Source organism: Brassica napus, chromosome C1 (assembly GCF_020379485.1).
Source record: "Brassica napus cultivar Da-Ae chromosome C1, Da-Ae, whole genome shotgun sequence".
NCBI lineage: Eukaryota > Viridiplantae > Streptophyta > Magnoliopsida > Brassicales > Brassicaceae > Brassica > Brassica napus.
Genome location: NC_063444.1, coordinates 14267197 through 14285927, shown reverse-complemented (window position 1 = coordinate 14285927; position 18731 = coordinate 14267197). Strand labels below are relative to the sequence as shown.

Below are 18731 nucleotides of genomic sequence, written 5' to 3'. Positions count from 1 at the left end.
GTGGCCATAAACAATACAGCCATAAATCCATCGTCGGAAGGATTTTTACTTTCACTTATATCTTTCGATCTGTCAACAGCAAAAGGCTCTGGCTCAGCACTTCCAAACGCTTGCATTGAGAGTCTCAGAAGATATGGTAGCATAAGCAAGTGAGGCTGTAGATGGTTCTCAATAATTGCATCACTGAAGATGGACGTATTACAGTCCAACACGGTAATTTTTCCGCATAAGCGATCAACGCATATACCTACCCAGTGTTTCTTCCCAACATTTAACGGAAAGTAATAGCGGCTCGGCTGGATATTTGCATCAATGGTTCTGGTAAACATTTCCAGCAGTCCTTTGGGGAAAACGTAGGAATCCTTTTTTTTACTCTTGCAAAACTTGGGATATGTCCTGCCGATGGCGGAAACATATTTGCTGTCAAGAAATACATACCTCTCATGCCTCTCTCCACGAAATTGTTGATGAATAATATATTGCACAAGTCGTATAAGTATATCAACAACCTGGATTAAACGGTAATCGAATATCAGTGCACCGACCATTATACCATAAACAACGAAAAAAACAACGCAAGTTAATCAACACATTTTGTAAGGGATCACCTTTCCCCTAAGCAACCTCGTCCTCTCTGGAATTACTACCAAATCTTTTCCACAAACAGAAATTCCATCAACCTTTATAAAACTGTTATAAAAAAATTGAAGGCATAACAAAATTACTTAGTCAATATCTTACCTTCAGTTCTGAAAAAGAGATTAGCCAATAGAGAATATACTTACAAATCTCGGTTAATTTTGTTTCGAAGTCTTCCATATTTCCTTTCAATCTCATTTATGTCACCGCATGAAAATATGCAATTCTGGTTTTTTCTCGCACGTGATGAAACACGAGGTCCACATTCGTAATCCTCAACGAGCGCTGGAGGAAAACACTTTTGTCTCTTGCTTTTCCGAAACAGTTGTGGACGTTCCATCTTCTCAATAACATTGTCAGTAAATGCGGGAACGTGTACCACACAATCGTGCCTAACAACTGCATGGTTTCTTTCAAGCGGCCCTTCCTGAGTTAAACCTAGAGAGAAAGAAGGCATCTCCAGGAAGGGTCCATGCACCTTGTTGTGAACATCCTTAATAAATCAAAAATTAAGAAATTAATAAATTAAACAAATCTTTAATCACCATGTTTCAAAAATTGATATATAGGAGCAAGAGATTTAAAAATTCAGACCACCAGTTGATTGAGGTCTACCGGCCTTTTCTGATTATGGCTATGAGCTGAAATTGCAATACTCTCGTTTCCGTTCTCACCTGCAGCTTCACCATATAAACCTTGGTTGTTGTATGTCGGAGTTGGATTCTCCCCCCTAAAAACCAAGAAATCTAATTAAGAACAAATTTGAAGTCATCATCATGGTAGGACGATAAAATAATGTACCTGGCTTAGACGCGGTGAGTCTGGGGGAGTGGAGTATGCACTTATGTCCCGAAGAACGTCACGGATTGTAAGATCATTTGCTTGTGTAACAACACACGCTTTTGATTGTGTCCTATTGCCATTTTCTCTAATCGTTGCAGTAGTCCCAGTTGGTGTAATTCTCAATGGACCATCACAATCTTCTTTAGTCAAATCAGTAACCAGATATCTAACCGACTCTAGCATTTCATCTTTAAACTTGGCAAGCACAGACTGAACAAGTCCAACCATAGACCCCTCTATTGCGTCAACCCTCCTACAAGCCTCCACGATGTTCCCGTCCACTGTTTGCAACTCCGGTTTAATTTTTTTCAATTACTACGGAAGCAATGTAACTTGGGTCTGTTGAGGACGTTGCTAGAGAGTGTTTCTTGGATTTCTTCCCCTTTGAGTTAACATTTTCACATTCTCTCATGCGCTCTACTTCTAACTTAGTTAACCCCCCAACAAACATGGAACTCGTAAATTGAAAGTTAGTGTTGATGAGCGATACCATGTTGTCAACCTTCTCATCTTCTTCATCGTCAGACCATACTAAATTTGACTCATCAACGGGTCTCAAAGGGTCTTGATCAATTATGCTTCTTACAATGACCTGAACACCCAAAAAAAGATACAGACAGGTGGATAAATTCAATAACTGTTGAAGTTTAAACCCTAAACCATAATCCACAAACCCATACCAGTATATCAACAACAAAATGGGTAATTAGATTTGATTTCATGCTTTTAAATTTCATGGTAATTACTTACGTCACTTTGCCTGTCGATGTTTCTAGCATGAGCAGGACTAAGAGTCTTTCTCTTTGAATTGACACTAATATCCTCAACTTCGTCTTCGCTGTCATCTTCAGAAGATGAACACGTTTCCTGGACAACTTCGGTGAGGGAGGGGACGGCTTCCACTATGACAAGCTGTAAGGCAAGAGCAAATCCTTTAACAGCAATGTTGTTCTGCGACAGAGCCACCTCGTCTCTCTCTTTGATGCTAACCATAAGCATATCAAAAGCTAGCCTTCCCCATGGATACATAAAAAAATGGTCCAGATCTTGAATTGCCTCAGCGTGTTCTCTACAAATTTTCATCTTCAAGTTTGTTGGGAGAAGAACAGAGGATAATATCGCCAAGCAAGCGAATTTGATACGAACCACACGATCTTCAACAGTGCGCCTCCTAAGCATCTTGATTACCGCTGCAACAGTAACAACTTCAACCTTCCCAAATAAGGAAGGCCAATAAGGCTTCTCTGAAATGGTTTCTTTCAGATTCATCTTAGATTTCATCGGGAATCTTCCACACGGTAGGCCGGTGACAATTGCGAATTCTCGGAGGGAAAACCTAATTGGTTTACCGGCAAACCGGAACCAAACTTCATGCTTTTTTTTTGTTTTCAACTGCCTCGAAAGCATGTATCGAGCAAATCTCCCTGAGAAAACGGGTTTCTCGACGATTTCCAATATTTTTCCAAACGCAGATCTCCGAATAATCTGTACTTCCTCCTCTTCCAACGCATTGAAGATACGATTAATGGCACCTGATGTCAGATAGGTCAGAACTCGCACGCCTACTGGTTCTTCACCGACGGCAAACATCATCTCAGGAATTGGCGGAGGTGGGTGTTCTTCAGGTGAATCAGGAGAGTCGACAAGCCTGACACAAACCATTGCTTTCGTCGCCGGCAGTTTTTAAGATAAAACTACTAACTTTTCTAAGTTGCTCGATCTATTCGATTTTCTCTTCCTTGAATTTGCATATATAACCCGATGAAAGAGAAACTTATCTTCTGAAGAAGATGGATAATATGCATTAATTGTCACATGTTACCAACTATAATTATCTCCACTTGCGTGAATTACACGACGTTCAATTGAAACTATCACTTACCACCTATTAGATCAACGACTAGTAGACCCCACATACTAGGTTTGCTGTCCGATTTTCAGGTGTCAGACACATCATATAGGGGTTTTTCGGTCTAAAATTAAAAACGAAACAGTTACCGCAATGGAGAGGGTCGGTCTCCTAAATAATGTTTCTAACGTGAATATGGGGTGCAATTACTCTAGATATAATAGGGCAATTAGCTATCGAGTGCCTAAGTTCGAATACCATGTCCATCTAGTTTTTAATCTTTTATCAAAAAAAAAAAAAAAATTAGCTATCGAGTGATTATTAAAATTTTGAGCATTATACAGCCCAATTTCGCTTTAAATAAAAGCAAAAGATGAATCTGTATTTTCTCCTCAGTTCCTCAACTTGAAGTCTGGAATGCGTGCCGGTTTAACAAAAAACAGCTAAACATTTCGCCGTTATCCAATAAGATTTTACAATAAGGAATATTCCATAGGCCAATAAAGCATCTGTCGTGGACACTAACCTGCCAAGGATATGAAAAGATAAATCTATTTTTGGATTTGTCATCTAGAAACGAAAGACATACGAAGGCTGTTGGCTTCTTCCTCTGCTTTGGTAAACAAAGCCATTCAATCATAATCTTAAAAAGCAAACTAAAACTTACTAGGCCTTGCCAATTACCAACTGCTATTGCTAATGCAACAGAGGTTTCGAATTTTCCAAAGCCAAACAGTGTATTTCGAAGAGGGATGGTATGGTTAGAAAAGCATACCATCCACTGAGAGATCAAAGACCTTCAGGATTGCTAGGAACTGAGTTAGCGGTTCTAGGAGGAACTCGTGAACAATTTTTTCCAAGATTCTGGATTCTTATAGACATTCAGCTGCAGTTATAGATTATGCTTTTGGTTCTTGGTAGAAGTAGATAGACCATCCTTCATTTGTTCGCACTCTCGACTCTTGCAGACTCTGTAACACCCATCATGGTTTATTATAATAGATATATCACAGATTCAAAAGGTTACAGCATTTGCTTCAAACACACCGAAAGCTGCGGAATACACAGGATGCAAAATGACGAACAAAACTATATGACTGAGCCAACAATAGACAGAGACACTAAGACACATGATAACTCAAATATATATATATGGTACATCAAATATTACCCCGAACAAATAGTGTCACCGACGCCGGTGAGAGGGTTTAGCAATAGACCTCTTTTTACCAGTTAATTTGGATGTGGAAGAAGACGAAGCTGAGAGAGACGACTTTCCAAGATCCTCCTTGTCTTTACTAAACGCCATTTGAACAATCTCCTGTATTTCCATGAACCTCTGCCTCTTTTGTTGTCGTTGCTCAGGAGTGTCTTCTTCTACGAGAGCCAGTATAGTCAAGTCCTCAGAGTCCACAATATCATCGAGCACTTTCGAACAGCGTGGGAAGAAGCGTTTCCCGAATTCCACTGGCAGAAATAAAAGGAAAACAAGGTCAGTCAAGCAGAGGTTTGTTTCAGTTATCTTTGTTACAAATGACTTGATGATACCAGTTTTAGAAAGCGCTGTTAGTCTACTCTGATGCATTTCTACGAACTTGAAAGGTTCCATGTGTAGGTCAGTTGCTGTCGTCACGACAAACTCGCGTGTTCCCTTCATTCGGGCGAAATCCATTGCAACTTGTGCTTCCATTGGATAGAGACATCGAGCCATTTGAACTACAAAGTAAATAATAGTTATCATTAGTTCACTCAATTCTCCTAAGAGAGCACACGTAGCTTTGTTCAAATGTAAATCTTATGTTCCGACCACAATTAGACAAATGCATTAAAATCTTTCTCAAATCCTTTAAAATATTTTGAAAAATATTATTTATATCATCAATTGAATTCTTTTAGATTCAATTAAATTCTTCAATCGGATACCACCCCTAAGAAATGAAGGAATAAGAGTTGGATACCTCTGTTTTCAAGATCAATCAACCTTATCTTGAATTGATCAGCAGCCACTGCAAGGGAGGGAGAAACATCTTCAGGAAATGGTTCTCGTGTGTTGTCTGGTTGCTTGAGTATCTCTACACATACTCCGCCTTTGGCAGCTAACTTCCCTTTCTCCAGAATACAACACTCGGCCGCCTTAGTGACTTGTTTCGCGATCAACAGAGCAGTTCTCCCGTCCAAAGACATTTCTAATGCATTAGCCCCTTTCGTCAACAACAATGCTATCAGTGTCGGCTCTTTCCTCATCGCAGCGACGTGAATTACCGTGTACCCTCTCGGGTTTCTCCGGTTGACATCCGCAAACCCCAGTTCCAGGAGATTCCTCGCTGTCTTCTCATCGCAATACGCAACAGCAAAATGGAGAGCATACGCTTCGTCTAGATTCGTGTGGCCCTCTTTCAAAAGCATAACGACAAGGTCAAGATCGTCTGACTCAAGCGCCTTGTGTATGTTGGAGACATGTTTCTCTGGTTCAGCTACCTCCAAGCCGAGCTCTTTGCGGATATCGATTACTTGCTTGGCAATGTCCTCAGGCAATGACTTCTTTAGAGTAACAACATCCACGTTAGACTTGACAATGATCTCTCTGCACTTATCGAATAGCTTCTTGCACGCTTTACCGCAGATGTTAGCAAGCTTGAGGACGACCAAAGTGTCTTCTATGATAACTTTGTCTACAACATCCAGTAAATGCCTCTGAAAAATGCAAATAGACAGAGTTAAATAAAACTAAACTACTACAGGTGTTCTGTCTGAACAACACAGCTAAACTACTTTAAGTGTTCTTTGTCCCCAAAAAAAAAAAAAAAACTACTTTAAGTGTTCTGTCTGAACAACACAGCTAAAATACTTCAATTGTTCTGTCTGAACAATAAAGCTAAACTACTTCAATTGTGTTCTGTCTGAACAACACAGCTAAACTACTTCAAGTGCTCTGTCTGAACAACACAGCTAAACTACTTCAAGTGTGTTCTGTCTGAACAAACACTGAGATCGTGTTATTATTACCTGATACATGGTAACCAGTTCCTGAATCTGGAAGACGAAAGCCAAGTAGAGAACCTCCACCATGAAATCCACAGCCGGACGGCACGCCACGTGGCAGCAGCTCTCGTCTGCGCATTCAGAAACTCCCTTCGGAGGCGGCCTCACTCTGCCGCTGTAAACGTACGCCAGAACAGCCACCACAGAATCGAACCCGACGTCGTATTCCGCCGCGAGTGTCTTCAGCTCGAGCTTCACGGGGGTGGACTTCTGCACCTTCTCGGCGGCTGTCAAAGCGGCCTTGAAGAAGAGGCTTCTCGCCGAGAGAATGCAACGGTGGAAGGATACTTCCTTGTCGTCGGAGAGAACAAGCTTGGCGTCGCTGTAGAACGCTTCCGGCGAGTCGAAGACGGACTCGAGGCTGTTGGAGAGGAGTTGAAACGCGGATACCTCGGGTCTGGTGAAAAGCTCCGTCGGGTAGACGGTGGATGATCCGGAGTTATCGGTTGGCGCCGGTGCGGCGAGGAAGCTAGTGCTGCTGATCTCATAGAAATCATCAAATCCAGCAATGGTCTCCATCAAAGGTCACAGAGATCCGATGGTGAGAAGTGAAGACTCCAAGAAAGAAGGACCGAATCAACGAAGAATACTTATCAATCGAAAGACTTGAGATCCACACGGAAGAGAAGATTAACCATTGACGGGCTGCGTACTTATTGTGTAGCGAGTGCCGCCAAGTCAACGAGAGAGAGAAGAGATGAGGAAGCATCGCCTCGACGGTTATTACACGAGTACCGGTTAAGTTTCCCGAAAAGGCAATTTGAGAATATTTACTTTAACCGATTAATAACCGAAAATGTGCTCAGCTTTACAAAACCAAACCAAACCGGACCAGAATCTATTAACAGCAAGAAACCAGATTTTTTTCTTCTCCAACTTTCAGAAGGACAAAAAAAAAAAACATCCTCATCGTGTTCTGTCCATCATAAGCTGTCTTTTAATCTTCGTTTTCAATTCTTAGTAGGAGAGAGAAGCGTCTAAGAAACGACATTCCGTTGAGATTGGATTGTGTTTTCTCCAGATCGAGACGAGGAGGATGAAGATAGCTATTGGGTTTTTTGATTCTTGTTGGGTCCTTCTTTCTTCCCGCTTTTGAATCTGCTTTATTTTTTGGGGGTTGAGATTCTAAATTAGGGTTTCGTGGGTTATATTGATGGAATCTCGTGTTGGAAACAAGTTTCGCCTTGGCCGGAAGATCGGTAGCGGTTCCTTCGGGGAGATCTATCTGGGTTCGTCACTCTTTTTGTATTTTTTAAAATCGTTGTCTGAGTTTGACATTGATGCATTGTTTGATTTTTTTTCAGGTACTAATATTCAAACGAATGAAGAAGTTGCAATCAAGCTTGTGAGTCTCTCATGTATTAAACATTAATTGAGTTTGATCAATGTTGAATGCAATTTGTCATTCTTAATAGTTTGATCTATTTAGTAAACATTGTTGTGACGACATGGGTTTGTTTGATCATGTTCTGTATGTTGAAAGCTCTGATATTGAATCTTTTTTCTTTGTTTTTGTTTTTGTTTTTTTCTCAGGAAAGTGTGAAGACGAAACATCCTCAGCTGCTTTATGAATCGAAGTTATACAAGATTCTACAAGGAGGAAGTAATGATTCCTTATCTTTTCTGCAATCTGTTGATTCCTTCTTTTTCCTTTTGTGTTTATTTTGACCTCTGTATTGCCTTTGAACTTTGGTTATAGCTGGTGTCCCAAATGTGAAATGGTACGGTGTTGAAGGGGACTACAATGTTTTGGTGATCGATCTACTAGGGCCGAGTCTTGAAGATCTGTTCAATTTCTGTAGCAGGAAACTTTCCTTGAAGTCGGTCCTCATGCTTGCTGATCAAATGGTAAACATCTTTGTCTTCCTGTCATGCTTCTCTTTCACTTTGCTCTGTTTTTTTTTTCTTAGTAATAATTGAATTTTTTTGGGTTTGTGTTAAGATCAACCGTGTTGAGTTTTTCCATTCAAAATCTTTCCTTCACCGAGATCTCAAGCCTGACAATTTCCTCATGGGCCTTGGAAGGCGTGCCAACCAGGTTCCTCATCTTATATTCTACCTAGTGTATACTTTTGTTCACGTTTTACTTTTTTTAGACATCATTTGATTAATTATAAGTTTGTTTCTTCTCTAAGGTTTACATCATCGACTTTGGTCTAGCTAAGAAGTACAGAGATAGTACAACACATCAGCACATTCCCTACAGGTGAGGCTGATATCATTATATCACCTCCTCTTGAATGTTCTTACTTCAAGCATGATGCCGTTGTAATATGATAACTGAAACACTAATTTTCCTGTGATCCCATTCGCAGAGAAAATAAGAACCTGACAGGAACTGCACGTTACGCTAGTATGAACACCCACTTGGGAATTGGTAAGCTCGACAAGACCTCTTCTTTTACATGTATATGTTCCAGTTTCTCTCCTTACATGTTTGAATATCAAGATTTGACACTTATTTGTTTTCTGCCATCGTTGAACCTCAAGAACAAAGCCGAAGGGATGATCTAGAGTCTCTTGGTTATATCCTTATGTATTTCCTCAAAGGAAGGTGAGTTTCTGCTACACGCCTCACTTCACTTCATTTCTTGTACTCTTTCATTGTGATGACATGTGGAACATCTCGGTTTTAGTCTTCCTTGGCAAGGACTGAAAGCTGGAAACAAGAAGCAAAAGTACGAGAGAATTAGCGAAAAGAAAGTTTCCACATCCATTGAGGTAAAAGTCCTTTTAACAACTCACAAGCATGCTGCCTTTTTCTTTTTCACTTTGTCTTGATCTGATCCATATATTATCCCCCTCGTAGGTCTTATGTCGGGGTTACCCATCAGAATTTGCATCCTATTTCCACTACTGCCGGTCGCTTCGTTTTGATGATAAACCAGACTACGCTTATCTCAAACGGATATTCAGAGATCTCTTTATCCGTGAAGGTTTGAAAATTCATCTTCCCTCTGAAACAAACCTATTCATTTTTCTAAGAGGACTAACATTTCTATGTTGCAGGATTTCAATTTGATTACGTGTTTGACTGGACCATCTTGAAGTACCAACAATCACAACTAACCGCTCCTCCTTCTCGTAATCTCGTAAGTGTGATTATGTGTTCTCAGTCTATTTGGTTAGGACATTCTTTGATCGAGCCTCTTCTTCTTTTTCTTCTGTAGAACCCTGCGGTTGGAACTAGCGCAGCATTGCCACCTGGCGTTTCCAACATTGATAGATACACAGGTAGATCTCTCAAACATGTGATTCTCATTCTCTCTGCACAGAACTTAGCATTCATATTGTTTATTGTTCCTTGTTGCACTACAGGCGAGGAAGAAGGGCGACCGGTTGGTTACTCGCATATGGAATCATCTCGACGGAGAGCTTCAGGCACTCTTGACCACTCAGGGAATCTTTCGAACCAACAGACATCATCATTTAACAGAGAATCCATGGTATGAACTGTTCTGTTTCACTCTCTAGTCTCTCCCCTTAAAACCTAACTTGTGTTGTAAGACATGGAGAAATCATGAGTTAAAGAAAAGATCATTTATTTGTGATGCAGATGCCGAGCTCCTCGATGTTTGCACAATCAGCAGGATCATCGAGGAGAGTAGCGGCAGTGAGCAGCCGAGACAATCTTCTGAGCGGGGAAGAGTTTCAGAGAAGCCACCGTACAGGTGACGTAAGCCGCGGAGGAGTGATCTCTAGGAACTCCCCTGTGGAGGCTGGGAAGAGGTCTTCTTCCTCGAGAAGACACTACGAATCAGCCATCAAAGGCATTGATAATCTTCAAGTCTCCTCCGACGACAAGTTTCACCACCACCACTGATAATAATAATAATAACACAACATTAATTGTACTTGCACCGTATTGGTCAAACGACCTCAGAAGTTTCATATGTTTTTCTTCTTCTTAATTACGCACTACGAAAGTTTGAATACAATCGAGTTAATCCACTTTAAATTGGTCTACACTGTAAATTTCATAACTTCCGGGGCATTAAAGTAAACTATCTATTAGTATTGGGGCCTCAGTGCAATAACTAAAAATAAAAGATGCACAAACGCAATATAGAAGAATTGTTAAATCTCTAATCTGATGATATGACGATTCGGAGATTTGCTACCGAGATCTGATAACTGTTCTTCTTCACTGGAAACGAATCGGAGCTAGTCTTGGTTCATCTCTGTTCAACGACAATCGGTGAGTTTTAGTCTGTCGTCGTCGTCTTCATAGTTTCATTCTTAAATTGGACTCATGAGAGATCTGAGTTGATCACGAATACTTCGGTTAGTTAGTTACGAATATTTTGTGATAAAGCATGCTATAGCTAGCAGAAGATTTGATAAAAGGCCTAGATAACTATGCCTTGCCTTGATGGTTTTACAAATGATTTGGATTGATGTAGCTGCGAATTCCTAAATGTTGATTTGGATGCAGTTTATTCGTTATTAATTACTGTAATTTTCAGGAAATGGGCGACGAGAATTCACTTGCTGGCTCTCTGGAAGAGAAAGCAGATCAAGTTGCTGAAGCAACTCCATTAGTTGGGGACGATGCTTCTCTGGAAACTATAGTCCGAAGATTCCAGGACTCCATGTCAGTGGAGAAAACGCACAAGTTCTGGGAGACTCAACCCGTTGGGCAGTTCAAAGACATTGGGGACACGAGTCTACCTGAAGGTCCCATCGAGGCTGCGACTCCCTTGTCTGAGGTCAAGCAGGAGCCTTACAACCTTCCCGCTGCTTATGAATGGACCACGTGTGATATGAAGTCTGATTACGTTTGCTCTGAGGTTTACAACCTTTTGAAGAACAACTATGTCGAGGATGATGAGAATATGTTCAGGTTCAATTACTCTAAGGAGTTTCTGAGCTGGGCTCTGCGTCCGCCTGGGTACTATCAGAGCTGGCATATTGGAGTTCGTGCCAAGGTATCGAAGAAGCTTGTGGCTTTCATCAGCGGCGTGCCAGCTAGGATAAGGGCGCGTGACGATGTTGTGAAAATGGCGGAGATTAACTTCTTGTGCGTTCACAAGAAGCTTAGGTCGAAGAGGCTTGCACCTGTCATGATTAAGGAGGTCACGAGGAGGGTTCATTTGGAGAATATTTGGCAAGCAGCTTACACTGCTGGGGTGGTGCTTCCGACGCCGGTTGCGACTTGCCAGTATTGGCACAGGACCTTGAACCCGAAGAAGCTTATTGATGTCGGATTTTCAAGGCTTGGTGCAAGAATGACTATGAGCAGGACCATTAAACTGTACAAGTTGCCAGATGTACCAGCTACTCCTGGATTTAGGAAAATGGAGCCTTGTGATGTCCCTGCTGTGACACGGTTGCTCAGGAATTATCTTAGTCAGTTTATCGTTGCTACAGACTTTGATGAGAATGATGTTGAGCACTGGCTTCTCCCAAGGGAGGATGTTGTGGACAGTTACCTTGTAGAAAGCCCGGAGACCCATGATCTTACTGATTTCTGTAGCTTCTACACCCTTCCTTCAACAATTCTCGGGAACCCCAACTATTCAACACTGAAAGCTGCTTATTCATACTACAATGTGGCAACAAAGACGACTTTTCTTCAGCTGATGAATGATGCTCTAATAGTCGCCAAACAGAAGGGTTTTGATGTATTCAATGCATTGGATGTTATGCACAATGAGAGTTTCCTCAAAGAGCTGAAGTTTGGGCCAGGGGATGGGCAGCTTCACTATTATCTCTACAACTATCGTCTAAGAAGCGCCTTAAAGCCATCAGAACTTGGGCTGGTGCTCCTGTGAGCTGCTCACATGTTAACTTCATGTTCGACTGAACTCAGCTGGAGTTTTGGGTTTCTTTTTCCTTTCTTTTTTCTCTGAACTCCTTCCCTATGGGATAGTGAATGCTTATTTTTAAGTTGTTGGCAATGCGAATTTGAAACTTTTGCAAAGTTGATCGATAAAATTCTCAGGTTTCTCGCCATTCTTATGCCGTTTAATCTGATTTCATTTTCTATAGTTTTGTTTTTGCACTCTCCATGACCTGTTAAGCTATATTCTGCATTCTAAATTTTGCTGTGCTCATAATCTGGTAAGAATCAGCATCTGTGGCTGCTTTGTTTTGTTTACTTCTCTACTCTAAAGCGACATGCTAAAGGCGACAGTGTTGGTAAAGGCTGCTCAAGCTCTTAATATTTCTTTTGCAAAATAGTTTAACATTCATTTGTTTTCATGTACATTACTGACAGATGTTTATATGTATAGAATGCTCCTAGCTTTCATATCAATTTGGAACAAAGCGTGGTGAACAACAAAGCTCTGTGATTGGTTGATCTTTTTCCAGTGCGTCCCACCATTTCTCATCACAGTAAACTGCTGGCAAGTTTGGCTGGACCCTTTCCTGAAATGGCAGTTTCTTCACTTTGGGGCAATTTATGATGACTAAAGTTTCTAGTTTCTGGAAAGAAAATCGAGATGGAAGGATGCTGCTTAGTTCTGGTAGATCCCTAATTGACAAAGTCTTCAGGCCTGGGAACAATACTAGATCTTCAATGGATGGACTCTCATGGTCACTAATCAGTTCCTCTAGCTCTCTGCAGTCGAACAGGTCAATCGTCTCTAGCTTTGGGAGTTGCTGAGCCCATGAGACGTTCTTTAGCTTGTGGCAGTGTGAAATGTTGATGCAACGGATGTTCCGCAGACTCTCTTGGCTTACAGAATTTCCCCACACTCTGCTTAACTTGTGGAGGCTGTGTACCGTCAGAACCTCTAGACTTGGAAGCCAATCAACATCTGTAGGTGTGATCAGGTACTCCAAGTCATTGCAACTTTTAATGCTAAGTCTTCTTATGTTCCCACCGTGGTTTGAGAGTGATGAGAGATCGAAGTGGGGGAGACCATTGCATTCTTCAACGTGCAGATGCTGTATACATTTATGCAAGACGTCAAACTCGTAGAGTGTTTTCAGGCTCTCCAGTGAGAGAACAGTGATACCGAGTGTGGTGAGGTTTTCTAAGTGTTCCAGGTCGGCAAATCCAAGTTCTTCTTCTTCATCTTCTCCATAGCTCTGCAGTTCCCAACCAGCGTAACTGTAGTATAGGTTCAGAACCTCGAGCTTGCTTAGCCAACATATGGCATCTCGTGGGATTGTCTGGAGAAACTGCGTTCTTTGTAGGTCTAGATGCTTCAGCATTCTAAGATTCCTAAGCTCTTGAGGCAGCACACTTATCTTTGTTCCCGACAGAGCTAGATGATACAACTCCACCAAATACTTAATAGACAGTGGGATCTCAGTGATACTTGTGAAGGACAAGTCAAGGACCCTGAGAACAGGCATATACATGAAAAAGTTTGCTGGAATCTTCTTCAAAGAGCTGTTCTGCTGGAGCAGCAATGTTGTCAGATTCGGGCATATGGGATTTTCAGGCAACATCTGGAGTCTGTTATCCAACAACGAAATCACCAACGTATGTCGCCATCTTTCTGTTTTGGGAGCTTCAGTAAGTCCCATGCTTGGCTCTACTAGGATCAGCTCCTTATAAGTCCCCTGTTCAGATGCTATCCACAGTGCAAAGCTTCTAACGACGTTATGCATCTTCACCTGCGTCTTCTCATCTCCGGTTTCCACCAAACACGCCGCTTTAAGATCTCCAACCAGAAAATATCCCTGGTATATAGTGTTAACGCCATGGGAGCTGATCAGAAACCCTTCTCCGACCCAGTACTCAACAAGCTGTTCGATCTCAATAGAGTGATCTTCTGGGAATAAAGCGCAGTACAAGAAACAAGTTCGAAGCAGATCGCTCTCGAGGTTGTCGTAGCTGAATTTTAAAAGGGCAAATACATAGTCCATACCCTTCATCTCTGCTGGAAACCTATTCAGAACTTCATTGGCGTGAATCCACTCCTCTTCAGTCTCTCTGTGAGCCATGGCTCCTCCTAAAGTGATCAACGCTAGTGGCAATCCACCGCATTTAGTGACTATGTTCTCAGCGTGCCGGCGAATCAACGGTGACTCCAAGAGGTCTCTTCTCCCAACTTTACCACAGAAGAGCTCCCACGCGTGTTGCTTCTCCAGAAACTCCACTCTCAGCTTGCATTCCGCACCAATGTTGCTGCATAATGCCAGAGACCGTGTTGTGAACATTATCTTGCATTTGTTTTCCCTGTCAGGTCGAGGAACACCGGTTTTCTCAAAGTCTATCTCTTCCCAGACATCATCAAGCAACAACAAGAACCGTCTCTGTTTCAAAGCTCTGTATATCCTGAAAGCTCTACCTTCCCCTGTCTCCTTCTCATCCCAAGATAAACCCAACCGCGCTCCAACAGCTCGCTGAATTGTACACTCTCCGAATTCACGGGACATTGTAACCCATATCAGTACATCGTACTGATGACCTTTTGTGATCAGCTCGTTGTTAATGCTCTGCATTAACGTTGTCTTCCCAACCCCGCCAGGTCCATAAACACCAATGATTCCTCTTTCTTCTTCTTCACTGAGAAGTTCCCACACCTGTTCCATCATTGTTGTAATCCCAACCACGGACTTGGTAGGTATCTTCGTACAAGTCTCTTGAATCAACCCGCCATCTGTTTGTATATCTTCAGAGCGTTGTCTCAGCTCATTGATACTCTTCAGTGACCCCAAAACCTTCTTGCTCAGTTTGTATTCAGCACAACCTAAGCAACTAAGGCATCTCCTCTGCATCATCTTCTTCTGTTCCCGACGCATAAACCTTGCTAGAATTGATTCTGTTCTTACCTCTGCTGCTTGCACCGCACTGAGCCACTCTCTGGCACGGTTTGTGCAGCTTCGACCCTCTAGATTGTCTCGTTGGATGCGTAGATTCAGGTCGTCACGTATGGCCTTCAGTTCACCTGTGGCTGTTTCGAGATCACTGATGGCTTGCTTAAGATCAGTCTTATGTCCTGCTCTTCTCTCTGCCATATTCATAGATTCACACAACGCCTGCGCTAAGCCCACGACTAGAGATGAGATGCAATCCATTTGGAAGATTTCTCGCTCTTTCTTCACTTCCTCTCTCTGAGCAAACTAATTTTAAGTTGATAATTGCTGCGGTCGATCTGATCATACCGATACGGTGAGAGTTGATTCATATAGTCAAGTCAACTACAATAGGCTTGTTGTGACTTGGTCCAAGTAAACGAGTAGATCTTTAAACAATTCATGATACTAAATATATCCTCATTAATAATTTTTTTTTTTGTCAACATTTTCATTAAAAACATTAAAACTTCCAAGATACAACATAGTTTTTCTTATGTACCCTAGCTTGTTCAGCAAGGGAGTCTACAACATTAAGATTATCTCTAGATATGTAATGAAAAGTCTAATCTCTTTCTTGAGATCTCAAGGATATCCTGTAGCACAAAGGCAGCCTACGGAAATTTCTGATGGTTTGTTCAGATTTGAACTGATTTAACTCATCAAATAAACTCTTACAATCTCCCATGAAGGCAACTTTAAAGTAGTTTAGTTGGACCATTTGCTGTGTTGCCATCAGGAGGGCTATTGCTTCAGCCTCTAAAATAGAATTCATAGGCGCTTCTGCTGAGGATCCATGCATGATTTGGGTGCCTTCTCTTCTGTGTAAGGACCAGCCAAACCCCATCTCCTCTCTAGAAGACTTCCATGAAGCATCCACTAGGCAGTGGTATTTAGAATTAGGAGGAAGCTTATCTTTTATCAAAATCTTGTTCAGACTTTTATTTTGTCTGTTTTGCTCTTCATCCCCTATATTTTTATTTGCCTCCCTCCACTATCTCTTAAAGCTCCATTGAACATGTGAATGATATGATCCTTTTTGTTGTTGAAAATAACCTTGTTTCTCATTTTCCAGAGTCTCCACCCCACAAACAAATTTAGAATATCTTCTTGGTCTCTCTGCACCAATCTAATCATTTCATTGATGTTCTGTATAACTCCATTGTTACTCTGGTCCAAGACCGTAAAAGAAGTGGGGCTGAGCTCCCAAACCTCCCTAGCTACTCTGCATTGAAAAAACGCATGGTTTAGCGTTTCCATCTGTTCTTCACAAACCGGACATGTGTTGTCTATTTTTACTCCTCTCCTCCGAAGATTATCCAACACAGCTATTCCCCCATGTGCCATTCTCCACCAGAAAGTCTTTATGTTTGGAGGAATATTAAGAGACCAGATAGATGGACAATACTTCCTGACTTTTTCAGATATAACAGCATTTGTTTCTTGGTTTCCTGCTTCCATTGTTGAGAAGTTTCTCTGAATATAATACCCTAAAATAATATTTAATTGAAACATTATGCCAAATGAAAAGCGGTGGCATATTTTCCTTGAGCTTTAAAAAAAACAAAATTTAATTAAATATAAATATATTTTGGTGAAAGTTCATGGTGAGAAATATATCATAACTGTTACTAAAGTCAAGTATCGCAGCAATACGAACAGGAAGAGAGGCGCCTCAATTGTTGATTTTGTAAACAAATGTGGGGCCCACTGTCACTATGCACGTACAGTAACTTCTACTTTTTACTTCTATATAAACGATCGATTTCGATCATTTACCTCATCCCTCTTCTCCCTCTTTATAATAACTTCTCTCTATCATATATTTATCATATATCAGTGTTATTTTCTTTCTACGGGTATAAAATTTTGTCTTTATTTAAATTTTCCGATACTATAAAATTATAAGTTATTTTATAACACGTTATCAGCGCGATCACTCTGCGATTCGAAATTCAAATGGCAAATATCGTGAAACTTCAGTTTCCGGCTCTCGAAATAACTGGCGCAAATTACACGGCATGGATCACAAATATGGAGCTTCATCTAGATTCGGAGAAAATCTTCGATACAATAAAAGAAGGAAATAAATCAGCTTCTCATGAAAAGGCTAAGGCTGTAATATTTCTGAGAAAACACCTAGATGAAAACCTTACGCATAACTATGCAAGGATAAAAGATCCTCTAGATCTTTGGAAAGCTCTAAAAGAGAGGTTCGATAACCAGAAGAAAATAACTTTTCCCCATGCACTCGATGAGTGGGTAAACCTACGGTTTCAAGATTTTGAAAAGGTGGAAACATACAATTCCGCTATATTAAGGATAGCGGCGCAATTTGAATATTGCGGTAAGCCCGTAACAGAAGCAGAAATGCTTGAGAAAACTTACCAAACGTTCCACAAAAATCATTATGTTCTACAAGAACAATACAGAAACCGCGGGTATACAAGGTTCTCTGAACTCGCCATGGCGCTCATGATAGCGGAGAAAAATAATGAACTCCTTATTAAAAACCACAGTACCCGACCCACGGGAACCAAAGCATTTCCTGAGGTGAATGCAACGGATGTGAAAAATCCAGAAATTGGAAATTATTATCGTGGTCATGGTCGTGGTCATCGATTTAATCGTGGTCATGAAAGGAGTTACAACCCAAGAGGAAGAGGATCCAACACATGGAATCGATCTGACCGGACAAAAGGGAAAGAAGCCCAAGAAAATCCTACTCGTAAAAACGAGAACATCTGTTACAGATGTGGATCGAAGGGACATTGGTCTCAAGTATGCCGAACTCCTCAGCATCTGTGTAAGTTGTACCAAGAAACCATCAAAGGCAAGGCAAAAGAAGCGAATCTTAATGAACACTTTGAGGAAATGGATAAGAAAACAAATGAAACAACAGCTAAGCAAATTGGTAGAGAAGTTTGCATACCAAATAGTGGTACAACACACACTATACTGAAAGGTAAGAGATATTTCTCTAACTTAAAGTCAGCAAAAATGATTGTCAATACAATATCAGGTCCTACAGAATTGATCGAAGGAATTGGCAAAGTAAACTTTATGTTACCTAATGGAACAAAGTTTTCCATAGATAATGCCTTATATTCTCCATATTCTAAGAAAAATTTGTTGAGTTTAAAGATATATACCTTCAAGAATATGACACTCAGTCTGCAACTGAGAATGGAAAGAAGTATATGTATATAACTTCTAAGAAATCAGGCAAAAGCCTTGTACTGGAAAAGTTTCCAGAACTTCCTTCTGGATTACATCATACTTATATTAATGCAATAGAATCACATCTCGTGATCAAGAGAAATCCAGAAGATATTATATTATGGCATGACCGTCTTGGTCACCCAGGCACTATAATGATGCGAAAAATCATCGAGAGTTCGCATGGTCATTCAATGAAAACTCAAGATATATATCAATGTAATAAAATGACATGTACTGCATGTGCTCTTGGAAAATTAATCATAAGACCATCACCAATTAAAATTGATAAAGAATCACCAAAATTCTTGAAAAGAATTCAAGGTGATATTTGTGGACCGATACATCCGCCATGTGGACCATTCTATTATTTTATGGTACT

At 40.9% G+C, this 18731-nt stretch overlaps 4 protein-coding genes across 5 annotated transcripts; 2 read left to right on the top strand and 2 right to left on the bottom strand.

Moving 5' to 3' along the window:
- Positions 1 to 4301: 4301 nt before the first annotated feature.
- Positions 4302 to 6989, bottom strand: LOC106376076 (regulatory protein NPR1-like). Its single transcript, NM_001316011.1, has 4 exons — positions 6338 to 6989; positions 5290 to 6025; positions 4880 to 5047; positions 4302 to 4798 (listed from the first exon to the last, which is right to left on the bottom strand). The coding sequence occupies exons 1-4, from the start codon at positions 6890 to 6892 to the stop codon at positions 4518 to 4520; spliced, it is 1740 nt and encodes a 579-aa protein (NP_001302940.1). The 5' UTR covers positions 6893 to 6989; the 3' UTR covers positions 4302 to 4517.
- Positions 6990 to 7249: 260 nt separating this feature from the next.
- LOC106376077 (casein kinase 1-like protein 1) lies at positions 7250 to 10331 on the top strand. 2 transcript variants are annotated; one of them, XM_013816126.3, is made up of 14 exons: positions 7250 to 7602; positions 7678 to 7718; positions 7907 to 7976; positions 8073 to 8221; positions 8316 to 8411; positions 8509 to 8579; positions 8689 to 8750; positions 8864 to 8927; positions 9010 to 9094; positions 9183 to 9309; positions 9383 to 9465; positions 9544 to 9607; positions 9692 to 9819; positions 9930 to 10331. In XM_013816126.3, the coding sequence occupies exons 1-14, from the start codon at positions 7527 to 7529 to the stop codon at positions 10194 to 10196; spliced, it is 1383 nt and encodes a 460-aa protein (XP_013671580.1). In that variant the 5' UTR covers positions 7250 to 7526; the 3' UTR covers positions 10197 to 10331. The 2 variants fall into 2 exon arrangements, with proteins under 2 accessions (XP_013671580.1, XP_022550506.1); XM_022694785.2 differs by having other exon boundaries at positions 7276 to 7718.
- An 82-nt stretch (positions 10332 to 10413) lies between these two features.
- LOC106376078 (glycylpeptide N-tetradecanoyltransferase 1) lies at positions 10414 to 12328 on the top strand. Its single transcript, XM_013816127.3, has 2 exons — positions 10414 to 10571; positions 10840 to 12328. Exon 2 carries the CDS (start codon positions 10843 to 10845, stop codon positions 12145 to 12147), a length of 1305 nt encoding a protein of 434 aa, XP_013671581.2. The 5' UTR covers positions 10414 to 10571; positions 10840 to 10842; the 3' UTR covers positions 12148 to 12328.
- A 188-nt stretch (positions 12329 to 12516) lies between these two features.
- On the bottom strand, positions 12517 to 16597 carry LOC106444477 (disease resistance protein RPS2). Its single transcript, XM_013885947.3, has one exon. The coding sequence runs from the start codon at positions 15350 to 15352 to the stop codon at positions 12629 to 12631; it is 2724 nt and encodes a 907-aa protein (XP_013741401.3). The 5' UTR covers positions 15353 to 16597; the 3' UTR covers positions 12517 to 12628.
- Between the last annotated feature and the right edge of the window lie 2134 nt (positions 16598 to 18731).